This window comes from Cervus elaphus, chromosome 4 (assembly GCF_910594005.1).
Source record: "Cervus elaphus chromosome 4, mCerEla1.1, whole genome shotgun sequence".
In the NCBI taxonomy this organism is placed as follows: Eukaryota; Metazoa; Chordata; class Mammalia; order Artiodactyla; family Cervidae; genus Cervus; species Cervus elaphus.
The window spans coordinates 19,550,682-19,570,190 of NC_057818.1; the positions used below are offsets into that span (position 1 = coordinate 19,550,682).

At 48.4% G+C, this 19,509-nt stretch overlaps 1 protein-coding gene across 4 annotated transcripts in view; it reads right to left on the reverse strand.

The window, feature by feature from the left end:
* ZNF423 (zinc finger protein 423) overlaps positions 1-19,509 on the reverse strand; it is a 343,660-nt gene that overhangs the window by 120,474 nt on the left and 203,677 nt on the right. For all 4 annotated transcript variants that reach the window (XM_043898405.1, XM_043898407.1, XM_043898406.1 and 1 more), the window contains one exon: positions 15,702-15,786. In XM_043898405.1, coding sequence (XP_043754340.1) covers positions 15,702-15,786 — 85 coding nt within the window. The remainder of the gene's footprint in view (positions 1-15,701; positions 15,787-19,509) is intronic.

Below are 19,509 nucleotides of genomic sequence, written 5' to 3' on the forward strand. Positions count from 1 at the left end.
AGACTAAAGGAACTCTAAATAGAAAGGAAATGATAAAGGAATTCTTGCAAGTAGGAAGAAAAACACAGCAAGCAAAATTATGGTAAATACAATAATTTCTCCACCTCTTTTGAGTTTTCTAAATTACATTTGATGTTTGAAGCAAAAATTTTAAACTATCTAATATGGCTCTAAATATATATAGGAGAAATATTCTAAACAACTAGATTAAAAATGGGGGAGGATAATGAAAGTTAAGTTTCTACACTTCACTTGAACTGGTAAAATGATGACATCATAAGACTTTGCTAAGCTATGTTTATATAATGTAATGCCTCAGTGATCATTTTAAAAGTTGTACAAAAAGAAACACTACAAGTTAACCAAAATGAAATTCTTGAAAATATTCAAGTAACACACAGGAAAGAGGAAGAAGAAAACAGAAAAGAAAAGCAGAGAAAACCAACAGAAAATAAAATATAAAATACCAGGCTTAAGCTCTAACCTGTAATTAATCACATTAAATATAAATGGTCAAAATGCATACTTTAAAAAGACAGAGTTTGGCAGAATGAGGATGGGGAGTGGCCCACCTATATTCTATCTTCAAGAAACTCACTTAAAATATAACAATATAGTCAGGTTGAAAGTAAAAGGGATAAAATTATGCTGCAAACAATCAAATGAGAGCAGAAGAGCTATATTAATACTAGATAATGTGGCCTTCAGAGCAAAAAAAATAAAATACCAGAGATAGAGACAGGCACTATACACTGATAAAGAAGTTCATCTATCAAGAAAACACATCAAACTTAAATGTGTATGCACCAAACAATATAGTTGCAAAATACGTGAACAAAAGTTAATAAAAGTGAAAGGAGAAATAGACATATTCACAATTACAGTAGAACATTTGAATACCTCTCGCGCACTGATTCATAAATCAACTAGGTGTAAAATCAGCAAGGTTACAGAAGAAATCAACAACACCATCAATCAACAAGATCTAACTGACATTGATTGAACATGTCCCCCCAAAACAGAAGAATATGCATTTTTTTCAAGTGCCCAGAGACAATGTATCAATATGCACTAAATCATAGGGCACGAAACAAATCTTAACACATTTAAAGAATGAAAGACATATATAGTGTTTTCTCCTATCACAATGGAATCAAACCATATATTAAATAAAGATAACAAGAAAACTTCCAAACACTTGGCAACCAAACAAGACACTTCTAAACAATCACAAGTCAAAGATGAAGCTCAAGGGAAATATTTTAAAAATTGAAATAAAATTAAACTACAGTATATTAAAATTTGTGGGACCTGGCTAAATCAATGCTAAGAGGGAAATTCATATCACCAAATGCATATATTAGAAAACAGAAACAGTCTCAAATCAATAAGCAAGCTTCCACCTCAAAGACCTAGAAAAACAAGAACAAGATAAACCCAAAACAAGAAGAAATGAAATAATAAAGATAACGGCAGAAATCATGTAATTTTGAACAGAAAACCATTATTGAAAATCAATTTTTTAAGATTGGTTCTTTGAAACGATCAATAAAATCAACAAATCTCTAACAAGACTGACAAAGGAAAAAAGACAAAAAACACAAATTACCAATATCAGGAATGAATCTGGTGATATCACTATAGACGCTACCGACATCAAAAAGAAAATAAGAGAATAATACTATGAAAACTACATGCACATAAACGTGACTAATTAGATAAAACAAACCAATTTTTTGAAAAGCACAAACTACCACAACTCAGCCAACATGAAATATTAATAATTTGAATAGTCCTTTAACTACCAAACACTTGAAATCATAATTTAAAACATCCTAAAAAGAAGTCTTCAGACCCAGATTATTTTACTGGAGAATTCTAACAAATATTTAAAGAAAGATCAATACCAAATCTACATAATCACATAATTTCTTTCAGAACAAAAGGAGAAATTTCTCAATTTATTTTATAAGTCTAATATTGCCCAATACCAGAACCAGGCAGACAGAACAAAATAAAGCTACAGACCAATATCTATTCCTCATAAATACAGAGAACAAACTTTAACAAAACATTATCAAAGATAATTCAACAACATGTTAAAAAATTATATACCATGGTTAAGGGGGGTGTATACCAAGGATGCAATGCTATTTTCTTGGTTCAAAAACCAAGCAATATAATGCACTATATTAACAAACCAGAGAAAAAAAATCACATGGTCATATAAATTACTTTTAATAAATTGATAAAATTCAATACCTACTCATGATTAAAAACTCATAGGAAAATAGAAATAGAGGAACAGTTCCTTAACTCAATGGAGTATCTACAAAAAAAAAAAAAGTATACCTGTTATTCTATCTTATGGTAAAAGTCTGATGCTTTGCTCCTAAGTTCATAAACAAGTCAAGGACGTCCACTGTCACCGCTCTTATTCAACAAATGCTGGAAGTTCTAATCAGAGCAAGAAAAAGGAAACAAAAAGGCACACAGATAGGGATAGAATAAATAAAACTGTTCCTGTTTACAGATGACATGATTGTCTATGTAGAAAAGCCCATGACATCTACCGAAAACCTCTGTCAACTGAGTTGAGCAAAATCAAGGAGTACAAAATCAACACTCAAAAACCAACTGTATTTCTATATACCAGCAATGAACAAGGGAAGACTGAAGTTAAAAATATAAAATCATTTATAATCACTCAAAACTTGAAATATTTAGATGTAAATCTATCAAAATATGTACAAGACTACAAAACAAAACTATAAAACAATAATGAAAGAAACAAAGGAAGATCCAAATAAATTGATTCACCATGTCCATGGATTAGAAAGCTCTACATGCTGAAGATATCATTTCACCCCAAATCAAGATACAAGTTTACACTATTCTTATTAAAATTACAATAAGAACATTTGTATATGTAGACAAGATTTAAAATAACAAGATTTTTTTTAAAGTTCTACAAAAAGGCAAAGGATCTAGGATAGCTAAGACAATTTTGAAAAAGAAAGGTGAATTCAGTCTACCTGATTTCAAGAGTTAAACAGCTATAGTAATTAAGACTGTGTCATACTGACAGAAGGAGAGACACATAGATCAATGGAACCAAGAAACATCTCACAAATATGCTCAACTGATAATTAACAATTCAATGAAAGAATTATAGTCTTCTCTAACTACTAGCACCACCCAGGAAGCTCCTTTCAAAAGATGATCCAGGCGCAGCTGGACATGGGGAGGTGTGTGGTACTCAATTCAAATTTATATAAAAATCAACTCAAAATGGATCATGGACTTAAATGTGAAGTGTAAGACTATAAAACTTTTTTGAAAAAAGTAGGAAAAAAAACCTTGGCGTTTAGGGTTAGGCATAGAGCTCTTAGAGCCTTCGCAGTTGGCTCTAGTGGTAAAGAACCCACCTGCCAATGCAGAAGACGTAAGAGAAGAGGGTTCAATCCCTGGGTCAGGAAGATTCCCTGGAGGAGGGCATGGCAATCCACTCCAGTATTCTTGCCTGGAGAATCCCAAGGACAGAGGAGCCTGGCAAGCTAGGGTCCATAGGGTTGCAAACAGTTGGACATGACTAAAGTGACTTAGCATGCATGCATAGAACTCAAACTGGGAACCAAAGACATAGAGCCATAAGGGAAAATTGATAATTTAGACTTTATCAAAATTTAAAGCTTTTACTCCACAAAAGATCCAGTTAAGAAGATAAAAAGACAAGCTACAGACCTAGAGGAAAACTTTGCAAACCTTACCTATCTGACAAAGGACTAGTATCTAGAAGATATAAAGAACTCTAAAACTCAACTAAGAAAATGCAAACAACCCAATTAGAAAAGAGGCAAAAGATATAAAAATAAAAAATAGTGACAAACCAAATGCTGGCAGATATGTGGAGAAACTTGCTGGTGGGAATATAAAATGGAACAGCTATTCTAGGAACGTTTGGCAGTTTCTTTAAAAGTAAAACATACAGCATAAGTAAAACACAGACCCGGCAACTGGACTCCTGGAATTTATCCCAAAGACAATGTAAACTTACGCCTGATTCCATTTATATAACATTCTTGAAATGACAGAATTGTGGAAATGGAGAACAGATTAGAGATTTCTAGAGGTTAAGGAAGGAGCAGGGACAGGATGGAAGTGGCTGTGCTTTAAAGGGAAAGCATGAAGGATTCTTGCGGTGCTGGGACGGTTCCGTGGCCTGAATGAACCGGTGTCAATATCCTAGTTGCAAGACCGTCCTCTGATTTTACAAACTATTACCGTTGGAGGAAACCGAATCTCTGTGTGAATTTACAATTATTTCAACCTTAAAAGCTTAATTCTGCTAGTCAAAAATTTTATAAGGATGAAAAAAGGACCATCAGCTTTAAAAGAAGGGGGTGGGTCACCACTGTCCTTCCCCAAGCTCAGAGGCTGGGGGAAACGGGATGGTCTGTCTGCCAGGCAGAACACAGGATAGCGGGTTAAATTTAAATTTCACAGAACAAATAACCTTTTAGCATGAGGATAACCCAGGCAATACTGGGGACACACTTAGACTGGAAAAGTTACTTGTTGTCTATCTGGAATTTAAATTTACCTGAGCGCATGCTAAGTCACTTCAGTCACGTCCAACTCTTTGCGACCCTAGGGACTGTAGCCTCCAAAGCTCCTCTGTCCATGAGATTCTCCAGGCAAGAATACTGGAGCGGGTTGCCATGCCCTCATACAGGGGGTCTTCCCAACCCAGGGATCTAACCCGTGTCTCTTATGTCTCCTGCACTGGCAGGCAGGTTCTTTACCACTAGTGCCACCTGGGAAGCCCCAAATTTACCTAGCCATCCTGTACGTTTATTTGCTAATTCTGTAAAACCTAAGAGGGAAGAATAGGACACAGGCATCTGGAACCAGCTAAGGGCTCTAGACCGAAAGAAGTAGGGTAGACCCAGAGAGAAGTAAAAAAGACTTGAGGAGAGCAGCCAGGGCACAGGCAAAGGAGATGCTGGGGTACCACGAAGATGCCCCAGACTGGACAGTGCCTTCAGAGAGAGGGAAGGCAGATGCCAGCATGGGAGGTCCCCAAGTTGCTGGGTTTATGGAGCTCTGGTGAACCGAGATTCTTTGTGGGTGGTCCACACGGAATCCAGAGAAAGGGCAAAAGAGTGGATGCGAGCATCTCCAGTGTTGGAGGGAGCCTGACATACCATGGCGGTGGCGGGGGGTGGTGCCCTGTAGGCACGAGGAGCAGCACCCAATTAACCTCAGGCTGCCTGCCCCCTCGCACCTGGGACTGCTCTCACCATGATGCAGCCCCACCTCTACCTCTAGGATTTCCCCCTCCTAAGGGGAAGGACACACAAACTAACAAGCTCAAGTGTCCAGGTCGGTGGGCAGTCATACATCTGATCAAAACTAAAACTACTCTCAGCTCTCGCCGTCAATCGCCTCCTGGCCAGGCCATTGCCAATAGTACGTTTTTACACAGCTCCTGGACACCCCATGACCATCCCTCATTTTCTTCATAAAACATATCATGATTTGAAATAGCTGGGATTTTTAATTTGCTTTCTTGTTTAGCAGCTGATCCCCACTGGCTCCAGGATTCCAGGGACTTTGGCTTGCTGCCACATCTATGCATAGTGCCTGGCACAGAGTAGGTGTTCAGGAAAGAAAAAGAATGCTGAATGAATGAAGGAGTAAATGAATAAACCATTCTGACTGAAGCTACCCCTTCTGGAGCTGTTCTGCAGGCAGAACCCCGATGAGCTTGATAAAGGCAGAGGGTCAGTCTTCCTCCTCTGGCCCTCAGCAACATCCTCTGAGCTGCCGTGGGCTCGCACCTGGGATTGTACGTTCGGCATGGTCAAAGAGAGGCTCGGTTTGTCCTCGCCAAACAAGGGCTCCAGCAGCATCATCATTATCTTTAATTAGTCCCTGCCACAGGGACTAATAATAATACTAATGTTAATAGCTATCACTTACAGAGAACTTACAAGTGCTGGGCACTTGTCATATATTTTAACTCATTTAATCCTCCAAACAGCCCCCAAAAGGTAGGGGTTTGTGACCTCCTACTGTCAGTGCTGCCCCCTCCCTGTGGAAAATAGACACCCTTTCTATTTTTAAGAACAGCCTCCCCCCTCCCATTGTGGGCAGAGGAGAGACAGATACTCGCCCACCCCAGCATCCAGGGAGGGTGGGTGATGCCAGTCTGACCAGTCAACCCACTTGAATCCCCGGCTACAATGACTGCCTCCTGGGCAGTTGTAGGATGCTCTGAGGCACTGAGTCCCAGTCCTGAAACCTTTCTTGATGAAGAAGCACATGACCTTCTCTGCTGGGGCCGCTGAGTGGGGAGCTGCTGGCCATCACTGGCACCAGGGGAACCTACTTGGGAATGAAGGCAACAAAGAGGAAGCAGAGCTGAGAGGTAAAAGAAAGTCAGACTAGTGATGACATGGTTAGAACGCCTGGATCCAACCATGCCTGAAACCCACTGTATCCCCAGACTTTTCAGTTACATGAGCCAATAATTCTCTTTTTAATGCTTCAGTCAGTGTGATTTGGATCTCAGAATGGTCACGGAAAGAGATCTGCCTAAACTGCTATGTTAGTACAGGTATGTTAAGATGCGGGCATTTTATAGACACAGAACTGAAGCATCAAAGGTGGAATAACTTTAACTATGAGCTGGGAGTACTCTTAATCACTATGATTCACTGTAGAGCTCTACATTCTTTTTAAGTCACTCAGTCGTGTCCGACTCTTTGCGACCCCGTGGACTATAGCCCACCAGGCTCCTCCGTCCATAGGATTCTCCAGGCAAGAATACTGGAGTGGATTGCCATTTCCTTCTCCAGGGGATCTTCCTGACTCAGGGATCGAACCCAGGTCTCCCGCATTTTGCAGGCAGACGCTTTAACCTCTGAGCCACCAGGGAAGCCCAAAAGCTCTACATTCTGTGTGTGTGTGTGCATGCATGTATGTGCACACTCTATTTCTCACTAATATACCTACAGCAGATTAAGCAAACTACTGGTGTTTCATAAAGATCTGTAGGATAAACTAAAATCAGTAACTCCCTAACAAAGTGTCTCTGTTTAAAAACGCTTCCATCAGCAACCTTGGATTCTTATTCCAAGTCAGATGCGCAACTCACAGTGTGTCTCTGGGGAAACACTTCCCTTCTCCCTACCTTGGTCTGCCCAGGGAGATGAGCTGGAAACCATACCAGAAGGGGCATCAGCCAATGAGGGACACCCTGACTCCTTCAGGGCAGAGATCTGCAGTCAGAAGGGGAAGCCTCCCACCTCATCCCCACTGCAGCCCAGGGACTCACAAGACAAGGAACCTGACCAGCCATGCAGAGCCCAGTGTGAGGCCTTGACACCTACTGGGAGCTCAGGGGAGAGCAGGCCAAGCCCTGGGGGTGCAGGGTCCTTGTTTTCTGCCCTCACTCCAGCGAGGCTCAGCCAGAAGCAGATGTAAGGGAAATTGCTCATGTGTCAGCTGCTCCCAAGCAGCCAAATGACCATAAAGGGCATTCAACAAAGTCAACTCAATAACACAGGCGGCCAAGTCCATGGCACGGAGAGCAAGAGAAGAAGGCTGTGCCCGTGGGCTGGTCCACCAAGATGGTGCCAGGGCCCCAGGCCCCACCCCACCAGGACTGGCTCCATTGCTGTCTCCTCTCCATCCTTCCTCTGCTCCCCACTGGCTCTCTCCTCAGCCTAGTAACATGCTCTGATCTTTCCCTCTTCAAAATACAATAGCTTCCTCTGACCCCAGGGGCCCCTCGGCTCCTGTTTGCCGCACTCCCTTCCCAGTCTGGGACCTGGGAAGTTAAGTCTACAGCGCTGGTCTCCCCACCTCCCCTCCACTTATTCCTCCCCCTGTTTCTGCTGTTGCTGCTCATGCTCAGGATGGTCCAGCAGACCCCCTTCAGCCTGCCTCTCTGGGCCTCTCACACTACTGCCCAGAAGCACTTTGCTGTCTGGGCATGAATGACCGCATGCTCCTCATGCCCCTCACTTCTCCCAGCTGCCCCACCATCTGTGCTGAGGTCTCCAAACCCCTCCGCCAGCCCAGGCCTTCTTCCTGAGCTTCCCACCCATGCGGCTGACCGCCGGCCAGACACCAACACTCAGACCGGCCAACAGACATCTCCTACAAGGCCCAATCGCCAACAAACTCAAGCTAACCAAGTGGGATGGGCCTCCAGATGTAGGAATTAAGAGGACTCCAAACTCTGAAATGACACTGCCCGAGTGCACATCTCACATTTGCTACTCACTGACATTGGACACATCCCCTCAATTTCCCATGTACAAAACAGGGAGAATAACAGTGCCCCTCTCTCATAGACTATTGTGGGGTTAAGTGTGATAACAGCTGTAGACATTGATAGCAGGGCGTGTACAGAACAAGCTGCATTAGATGTCACTGATCATTACTGGAATCATCTTCTTTGCCAGGCCCCAGCAGCTCTTCTTCAGGTCTGGTGTCATCTTCTGCTAGGGCTTCACTTCCCATTTCCATTCATTTCCCAAATCCTGCCAGTTTTGCCTCTTAAATGGTTCTCCAATCCATACCCTCCTAACCAATATCCTCATCTTCTCTCACCTACCCTACTCTGTACTCTGTCTTTTCTATGACTCACCCGCCTCCTGCCTCAAAATTTATTCTGAAGCAACACTGAATTGTCTACAGTGTCTACAGACAACTCAAGACAATCTACCTGAAGTAGATACTGAATTATATACATACTACGTGGGCCTCTTCTCTATGAACTGGCTTATGCTATTTTCTCTGCCTGGAAGGCCCCTCCCACCTTATTTTCTGCCTTATAAGAGCCTGATTAGGTGTCACCTCCTCCTGGAAGCCTTCCTGGAATGCCCAGATTGGACAACACGCCTGTCCTTTGAGCTTCTATATCTTAGACTTTGTGACATGCTTTTACCTTATCCTTTTAAGTTATCACCTCCCCAACTTGGTTAGAGGTTCCTCACTGAGGATGTCAATCATGTTTACTGAACAGAGGTTACTATTCCGAGAAAACCTCACCTACAGGTTTCTTAAAAAAGGATAAAATCTATGAAAATGAGATGCTTGCGCTCACTCAGCTGTGTCCAGCTGTTTGTGGCCCCATGGACTGTACCCCGCCAGGCTCCTCTGCCCATGGGATTCTCCAGGCAAAAATACTGGAGTGGGTTGCCATTTCCTAATCCAGGGGATTTTCCCGACCCAGGGACTGAACTTGCATCTGTGTGCCTCCTGCATTGCAGGCAGATACTTTACCACTGTGCCACCGGGATGAGAAAACTATTTTAAAATTCAGAACTGATGGATTCTTCATGGACCAAGTACTTGATCAACAGCCTCCTTAAACCGACCAATGAGATTCAAAATCAGGGGAACTGAGCCCTCTCATCCACAGGGGCTGTTAAGGAGGGAAGTGACTGTGCTCTACTTGGGGGATGAAGAAGGAAGAGAAAGAGGGGAGGGGAGGGGAGGGGAGGAAAGAACTGGATTATAGGCTCTTTGCACAAGCTTGTTATCCTGACAGAACAGTCCCGGAACTTGAAACGTGATCTCTGGGGGCAGAGGGAGACAGTTTTATCACATATTAAGGTTAGACAGATGTTTTGGGTCTGGTGTTACCCGAATGAAAAGCACCAGAAAAGAGCTAGCACAGCCCCACTCAGCAACATGTGTTCCCAACAGTCAGCAGGAACCGTTTTTTCCTTTTCCTTTTCACGTGTTTTTCTCTTCAGTTATATTTGAGAGTTTTTGTATTTCCCTGGTGTGAGGGTGAAATGCTGATTTCCACAGCAGCCTTTCCTTCCTCTCGAAAAATGCTGCAGGCCAGGTCTTCCGCAAGGCAACAGCCGCAGAAAGAGGGGGTACCCTGTCTGCAAGGTGGCTTTCAGATGTCTCCTGGGATGTGCTTCTGAAGATTTAGAAGGCAGAAAGCCTCTCCCTCTCTCTCTCACACACCCCCTCCCCATACCTCGAGGAGACCCTCCCCTCCAGGTGCTATGTCAGGGAGGACAGACAAGGCCCACCCGCCCAGCATGGAGGGTGTTTTGAAGGCCTGAGCAGGCGGTTGGAGAGGCCCCCCCTCCCCATTTCTTCACAGCAAAGCCCAGGCCTTAAGAGGCACCCAGGGAAAGAGGCTGACGTGACCAAGAAAATAACGTCTTCAGAATGACTAATGCCCCACCGGGACGGGCCGGCTCTGGCCTGGCTGCCTGCCAGAGGGTCCACAGCCACTTTTCAAGGACATGGAGGGCAAACGTCCCTGACAAGGTTCCCTGAGGACCGTCCCTTCCCAGCCCGGCCCCTCCTAGGGGCTCCCCCCAGGGGCCCATGAAGCCCTGAGTTAGGACATCAGGGCCCAGAGGCTGAGTCACTCCCTTGGGGACAACCTGGGTCATAGCAAGTTCGCTATTTCAAGGACAAGTTCTCAGACCCTCGTCCAGCCATCGGCCCGAGAGGAACTGAGACAGAGGTCTGCAAGCAGACGAGGAAAGGGCAGGAGGACCAGCCTCTGGGCCTCTGAGGTCCCGCGTGCCCCAGGCCCTCTGGGGCCTTGCACATCATGTCCTTGCACATACATGTCCAACACACATGGGGAGACACTCATCTGTCCCCGGGCCCCGGGGGGCCCTGTCTCTGGGCCAGGCCCCCCACAAGCCCTCCTCAGCTCTCCCCTCGGCAGGCCCCAGGGAGCCCAAAGCAGGGCCTCCTGCAGAGCCATTTGCCAGGGGGGAGGCAATCCTTCCAGAGTGTGGGGTGAGGGTGGGAAGGGGGTCACTGGCGGCAGGGGGTGGGGGGTGGGGTGCGAGTGCAGTGGGAGGTGGGGAAGGGACGGAGCCCTCCAGGAGGCCGCAGATCAGAGGGGTGGACTGCTCCAAGGTTTTGATGTGCCTCCTGGGGGAGGGGGTGTCTAAAACCATTTCAAAAGCGAGGAAGCCCAGAGAAGGGGGCCTCATTCTCTGTGGGGAGGGGGGATTTCAAAGGAGACCCTGCCGCTGAAAGGTTTCAAAAGACCCTAGCCTTTCTATCAGCTCCAAATCACTCCCTCGCCAGCAGCCGCCAGGAGAGGGGTGCTGGGAAAATGTTTCCAAGGAGACGTGTCCCTGGGTCATCATAACTCCCAGGGTCTGGAGGCTGCAAAGTCACGATGCGGCCCCCCGCTATAAAAAGGCCAGTTCAGCTTCCCCTGGGGGAGGGCTCCCGCAGTCCAGGTCCCCAGGGAGGCCTGCCTCAGACCCCCTGTGCCCCGAGTTGATGAGAAGGCCACCGAGCTGAACAGCCTCACGTCTATCTGCCGAGTCCCCTTGGTGCCACTAAGGGGGCTTTTACCCCCACTGGCTCCAGGCAGCCTCCCTGGGCTCGGGTCATTTAGCAGGGGGAAGCTGTCCTCAGGGACACTGGGCAGTTTTTACCAGCTCTGCCGTGCCAGCCCCCACCCAGGGCTCCCGGGCCTGCTTCTCTTGCATTCACACCTCCCACTGTCATCCCCACCACCTTCCCCAAACCACCAGGGCCCACAGGCCCACAGCACAGGCCAAATGGATGGCCTAAGGCCTGCCTTCTCTCCCTGCCTCTTCCCCTGACCCCTGGACCAGACCGGGCAGGTCTCTGTTTTTGCATAACAAATTTATTTTTTAAAGGCATAGAGACAATAATAAACAAAGTAAACACTCCATCAGATCTTAACTTCTGCCAAGTATTATCTGTGCTAGAATCATTCCATTAAGTTCCAGTCTCCAGACATCTTAAATTCAATATTCGTCATCTTCATCAGAGTCTATTACTTTTCTTCTGATGAAGTTTACTGTTGTTTTCTGTTTGTTGGCTTGCTTTTTCAAGGATTTCATTAATCCTTGTTCCGATACCTTTCCACGTAGTTGTCCATACCGAGTTGCCTCATTCCACGTTCTCCCCCCCGCCCCCCCGCGCCTCCCTAAAGCACCCAGCTGCTCTAGGCCACACTCTACTCCAAAACCTTCAATGGCTCCCTAGTGGGTAAGCCCAAGGTCACACACTCACGTGTCTATAGGAACCAGGCAGGGGACACAGATGAGCAAAGTATCCCCCCAAATCACAATAGGGACTGGTGGCCCAGAGGAGCCTGAGAACACACAGTCCCAGTACTGCCCAGCTCGTGCGGGAATGTGGGCCCTGTCTGCCACCTCTTTTGCTTTTTCAACAGAAATCAAATAAAGCATCTGCCAAAGGGCCTGCAGATTGGGACCCCAGCCCGTGAAGTCAATCCAAATCCAAATCCCTTAATCTGGCCTTCAAGGTCCTTCATGGTGCAGCCCCACACCACCTCCCCACCTTCACTGCCCACGATGCTACCACATGCAACGCCTCCATCCCGGCCAGGTCAGGGTCCCCTGTCCCCCAGTCACCTCCTCTGCTCGTCTCTGAGCTCTGCTCACCCAGGGTCCTCCCCCAGGTATTGTTCCCCACCTTCTCAGCCTAACAACACCCATCCTTCAAGGACCTGCCTCCTCGTTACAATCAGCTCTCCGAGGGCCCTGCTCTCTATGACTGCCCTTCCCTGCCAAGACGGCTGCCCCTGCCAGCGATGGCCCTAAACCACAGAGAAAACTCCTCTTCATCCTTCAAAACTCTGGCCTTCCTGACGGACCTGTTTGGACCCAGCAGTCCCTGTTCCAGGAGCATCAACCTCACTGCACAGTGCTTACCTGGACACCTGTCAGCCTCCCCAGTGGGCAGAGAACCCCTGAGGGCAGGGCTGTGTCTCTCCCACCACAGGCCCTGGCAGGGGAGCCATGCACAGTGTAGAGAGCCTGGCTTTTATGGAGACCCTGGCTCTGCTATTTCTCGGCTGGAAGAACTTGGGAAAGCCATTAACCCTCCTCTGCAAGGTGCAGAACTAGCAGCTGCGTACAGCCCTCCCTCTGGGGGCTCGGTACACGGCAGCTGTGAGCACCCTCACCCAGGTGACCTCCCTGCGCCCACAGGGTGTGGCCTGTGAGGGCTTCGGTGGGACGCTGGGAGGTCTCTGAGGGCACGGCCTGAGTCCCCTTCACCCTGTCGCCCACAGGGACCACCCCAGGTCTCCACGTGCAGCGGGTGCTTGCTGTCCCTTGATGGATGGAGGTGACGAGGCCAGTGAAGGGCGGGCAGGTGGGGAGGGCCGGGCAGAGTAAGAAGACCGGCACCAGAGGTGTGGCGCCAGCGGGGCCCTAGCCCGTTCCTCACGGCCATGCGCCAAGGGCCTGCCTGTGAGATTTTGTGCAGTCGCATAGACGTCTTGCCGGGACACCTGGGCTCTGAGACCAACAGCTCCTCACTGCCGGCCGCCAGGCCCCCACCCTCCACGAGGCCTGAGAACAGGCCCGCTCATCGACTGCGCAGGCTCAGGGGAGGGGCCCCGTCCGGCCACTTCCTCCCGCCGGAGCCCCGCCCCCCGCTCACACAGAGACCCGGGTGCCAATCAAGCCCCTCTCTCCCACGAGTGCCAATCAAGCCCTCCCCTCACATCTCCCACCACTCCAGTGAAGCGCCGGCCCTCGCCTTCCACCTGAGGACACTGCAGCTTCCCGGCTCTGCGCGAAAAGGAAAGGTGGAAGGGAGAGAGGAGCAGGGAGAAACACCTTTGAAACCACTGTGGTCCAATTAGCCAGCCTCTCGCCCTTCGTGCTTACAAACAGGAGCACACATTAACACCTGCTGCAAAAGCAAACATTTTGAGATATCTTCATCTTCACCTCCCCGACACCGCAGTGAAAGCGCTCTCGGCAGCCTGTGACTGACAGGGCGGTTTCCTTCCTCTGCTTCAGCGGGGGGGGGGCTTTCAAACAGAAGAAATTAAAAAGTCAGCAGTCTCCCTGTCAGGCCGAACTCCCAGGGCCCTACCTGCCACCCCTGTGCTCCTCATGTCCCCTCGGCATTGAGGGAGCCCCACCAGGCACCCAGTGAGGGTCAGTACCTTCAGGACACCTGCCCCAAGTCAGTCACTGGGATGCTAGGCATCCAAACTCACTGAGCCTGGCGGGGACCCGGACACCGTAGCCACCTTGAGCAGAACTCCACTACAGAAGGACCTTTGCAGTGGTTCTTGGTATGTACAATGCAGATGATGGCACAGACATGCAACTCTCACAGGCTGGGGTGGGAGCAAGACTTCATGCGACCACTGTGGAAATGTATTTGTCTGTATCTACTGAAAGGGTACCCACTCGCATCCTATGACGCCCCAGTCTGAGTCCAAGAATATTCCCATGAAAACTGCATGTACATGTCCACCAATGACTTGCACAAGAAGGTTCACAGCAGCACACTATGTGGAACAATTCCACAAGGGAAACTGCCCAGATGTCCATTAGGATGTGTATCAAGAATAGATAAATGGTGACGTCTTCACACAACGGAATAGCATCCACCAGTGAGGAGATCCGATCCCAGTCAATAATATGAACAAGTAAAAGTCACCAGACACAAATGAGCAGAGACTGTGTGATCTCATTTATATAAAATGCAAAACCACCCCCAAGTGACCTCTGCTGTTAGACAGTAGGATGGTGACGCCCTTTTGTTGGGGGAAGGACCTGGAGAGGGTCACGAGGGGGGCTTTCTGAGACTGGGGAGTGGTCTGTGTCTTTACCTGGGTGTTGGTTACCCAGGTGTGCTCAGTTTGTGAGGATCCACTGAGTTGGACATTTAAATGGACATTTTTTTTTTTAAAACACCAAAAACATTTTTGTATTGGGGTAGAGCAGATTAACAATGTTTTGATAGTTATAGGTGAACAGCGCGAAGGGGACTTTTTTTTAACTCTGGGATCAAGGGTTTTGGAAAAAAGTACTCGGTTGGCATGGCTGTTGTTAAAACTTTAATGAAAAGATGTCAGAGGCAGAAAAGTGGAGAGGAAGTAAGGGTCAGGATGCTCAACCCAGGACAGACCTCTCACCACTCAGACTGTGGAGGTCTTGGAGAAGGTGATCACACTTCCACCAAAGACCCAGAGTACCAAAACTCCAGGAGCTCCCGAAGCCCTTACTGCCAAACCCACACCCTAGGCAAGCCCTGTGCCACCAGAAATCGCTGTGCCCCCTTAGAGCTGTGCCCTCCTAGCTGCTAGTGAGATCACACCCACCCACAGAAGACAAGGAAGACCTCAAAGCTTCCCTCCATCCTTTGGGCCAAGAGGGAACACGATGGGACCTTGGATGCTCCCTTTTAAAAAAGGCTGAATTTTCCGAAGTCCAAGACTGCTTGAAGAGGAATAGAAAAAATAGCGAAATAACTTTGTAAGCATTCTGCTTTGACAATGTGCCTGAGGAACTGCCCACGTTTGGTAGGGAAATGTGAGCAGTTAAATCTATTCGATGTCATGACATACAAAATTGAAGCATAATTGCCCCTGAGTGCCTGACAACTGGAAAGCACTTTGGTTCAGAAATGGAGGGAAATTTGTGCTGAGAAATGGGAAAGATTGTCAAAAGTTTGACTCTAATGTGAACGGAGCCGCGAAAAGAGGGTCTGGATGGAGAAAGTGCTCCAGCTCCGACATTTTTAGTCTCATTTGAAATGTCTCAGCAGCAGCAGCAGTGACTCCATCCTTTGAGCTAAAAGCCAGCAAAATGATGACCGGACGCGCACATTTCAGCCCCAAGGAGTGGCTGTAGCCCAGGTGGGAGGAAACGCGCTCTTACCAATCATGTGGTTGGCAACATGGATTTGGATCTCTCTCTCATTCTCGAAGGTCATCTGGCACTTGATGCACTGGTATGTCTTTTTCTGCATGGAAACCAAAAGGAAAGGAGTTAGACAGTCAGGATGCAGAACAGAGCAGAAAGCAAAAGTTCCTGGAGGTCATGGCTCCAGACTTCCTAGAATGGCTCTGACCTGCTCTCAGGTCTCTCCAAGCCATTCTTCTCAAGTCAGCCTCACAGAGGGAACAGGGTGACAAGCTCCATTTGAAGGAAGCTGCTTCTCTGCTGGCCCTGGGGAAACTGAACCATCCCAAAGTGAGGGCACACAGGAAGAACCATGGAAAGGAAGCTGAGGCAGGCTGATCTGCCTGAAGCATGATCAGATTCACCTAGCCATCTTCCACTCATCTATGCTTGCTGCATCCACTCAACAGATCCACAGATCTGTTCATCTGTCTACCCATCACCTGTCCATTGACTTACCCTCGGTCTACCCATCGATCCATCTACACCCTAGCTGTCCATCTACCCATCCGTCCATCTACCTAACCTGCCTACCCATTCATCTATTTAAACACACATACATATATCCATACACCCACTCATTTATCTATCCATCCATCCATCCATCTATCCATCAATCTACCCATTCATTCACCTACCTATCCAGTTTACCCATCTATCCATCTACTCACACATTCACACACACACACACACACAGACACACACACACACAGACACACACACCCATCCATCCATCTATGCATCCATCTCTCTTTGCATCTAACTGTGTACCTGCCCTAAGAACCAAGTGGACAAGCAGGAGAGACTGCTCCCATCAGTTCTGACACTCAAGGGTGACTGAAGAACTCCTCACCTGCCCTAGACACATAAGGCCCCACGTCATCCTAGAGCTGGCTTCCACACACGGGGAGCTATGACCAAGTACTTTTGTGGGGAGGGGACAGAAAAATGGAGAACATAAAAAGTTTCAAAGCTTCTTGAAGACTGGTTCCAAAAAGTAGAGCTCTGCAGTGTGAAACCAGCCCACTGTGGACACAGGTAGTGTTGTTCCTAAGTGGGGGGGAAGGGCTGTGACTGTGGGTTTCTATGAAGGGAGAGGAATTCACAGTATCCAAGTTTTCTGAAGACCACTTTGTGTCCTGGAGTAATGGGGCCTCCCTTGACCTCTGAAAAAGAAGGCAAGACTGGCTTTTTCAGCTGAGCACTGAGGCCCATCCCTGGATGATACGGCCAGGATGAACCACCAGGGGGCTCAGTTGTCTCAGCCCCACCTGAACTTGCCTGGTCCCACCTCTGGGATCTCTGGGATGCTATTTCCTCCATCAGAATACCCTCTCCATCCTCAAGGCCTCTGTTCAAATGTCACTTCTTCTGAGAAGCCCTCTCTTCCCAACCCAGAGTGAGTTTAGGGTCTGCCCAGGCCCCTGAGTTCGTGCTGAAACCACCTACTTGGGCCCCAAAGAGTTTGTCATGGCCAATTGATTTGTCTGCTTCCCACTGCACCATGAGAACCCAAGGGCCAGAATATGTTCTGTCCACCTGTGAGGTCCCAGCAAAGACCAAGCGCTTCGGAAGAATTTTTGAGCAGATGGGCAGAGTTGCAAAATAATATGCACCAAGCCCTCTATTAGGGCAGAAGGGATAAAGAGAAGCCATCCCTCAGTAACTAGAGATCCTGGACCCCCACCACCCTGCACAGGGCCCTGCCCAGAATGCTCACCTAATAAGCACTGAACTTTCATCATGACTGTCAACTGCTAAGAGGCTGTTGAACAGATGAATGGACAACCAACTGGAAGAGCTGGTGCTGGGAGCTTCAGGCTCTGGGCAGGGTCCTGCTCAGGCTCCAAGAGCCCCGCTGATGAGACCAGAGGGCCTTGCCCTAGGTGTTTCCAGAGAACTAGGCGTTCAGCATGTCCTCGGAGCAGCCATAGTGCTGGTTCTGGAAGCAGGCATTCATCATAGACACACCCCGGGAAGAATGGGTGAGTCTGGGGGTGGGGGGGACGGAACTTTGGAGTCAGTCTCACAATGGGCAGAGGAGATTTCAAGCCAGAAGAGACAGCAGGGACTGAGGGCTTCTGAGGGGCACATCCCACCCTGGCTCAACTCCTGGTCTGTGCTCATGGAAAAGAAGGACCCTGAGTTTCTCGATCATTAGAATCATTCATCCCCTCACATGTGTGTCCCCCACCACTCTGCCCAGCCCGTGTAAGAGTCCTTGACACTTAATGAATGACTGAATGAATGAGTGAGTGAATGAACAAGTAAATGCAAGAATGAAGCACAGCCCAGGAAGCTCTACGCCAAAGAAGCCCAGAAGAGACTGCTGGACAAGGAACGTAGTGCCCCCACCTCCTGGCTAGAAGTTTCCGGAGGCCACAGCCATGGCTGGTCCAAAAGTGCTGTTCCTCCTCAAGGAAGGTGAGTGAAGTGGGCTCACTGGGCTTGAAAGATAAGTCACCAGGAGCCTGGGCAGGACAAGAGGGTACCCCCCAAATGTCCCCCAACCATATGGCCACCCCTCGGTGTCAGGAAAAGGAATGGACCCTGCCTTGTGGGAAAGCAGGCTCCAGGAAGTGTTCAACGGAGGGGTCACAGGAACTGCTGACCAAAGGGCCTGGGCATTCACACATACATGCACAGATATACACACACGCATACATACATGACCTGTATCCACAGGCATAGACATGCATGTGAGGACATACACACATACTTGCAGGCATCCTATGCACCTCATTCCAACTCACCAACACACAAGACCTTCATGGATACATTCATGGGGTACACCACACCACCACACACACCAACTCACTCCCTGTAACACGGACACGTAAGTGCAACACCTTCAGAGAAGTGGAAAAATCCTCATGGACCCCAAGTTCAGGCAGCACCCCCAATAACACATGGGCTTTCAGCTCTCTCCCTGGACCCTGACAGCCACACCCACCACCCCCAAATGCACCCACAGATTCACAAGCAGCTCACGGCACAAGGGTGTGCTTCAGCCCTCAGAGACACACACATAGACACATAGGTATGCACACTCACACTCGTAGGCATACACACACCTGAACACAAAAGGGTTCACCAGCACCAACACTCAGTGAGGCTTGCTGCACACTCAGCTGTCCCCACCGATGGCCCTTCCAGCCAAGCACGTGAGGTCAGGGATGCCCAGGGTCCAGAACATCAGGCAGCCGGTGGGGCCGTGCAGTCCTCTGGGCTGGAGGGAACGGATCAGGACTCTCCCTCCTGCTGCAACCCTGGCTGGCCCTCTGTCCTCACCTCAACACCTTCTCTTGGCCCGTCTCCGTTTCTTTATCCCTCAAAGACCCCATCTTCCTCTGGAGCCTCAGCTCCCACCAGGAGACATAACCACAGAAAGGTAGAACTTGGCATTCAAAGCACCTCGTCTGCAAGGCCCAGCCCAGGAGAACCGGAGCTGAGCCCTGGGACCTTGGCGAGGGCTGCCTCCCCTAGCGTGGCCCTGAGCAACCTCAGAGGGACCCAGGGCAGAAAGAGAACACACCTGGGGATGTGGAGACAGGAGAGGAGAAGGAAGGAGAGGGGAGAGACAGCCACTGCTGCTGAATCCCCTGATCATGACTGCAGCCGACATTTACTGAGCACCTACTATGTGCAGGCACTGTTTGTTCTGAATACTCACAATGATTCTGCAACTCCCCTTCAGGGATGGAGAAAAGCAGAGTTTTGAGTGCTGATAAGCAGCGGCACGGGGATTCGACCCCGGGCAGGCACCCTCTGGAGCCACTGTCTG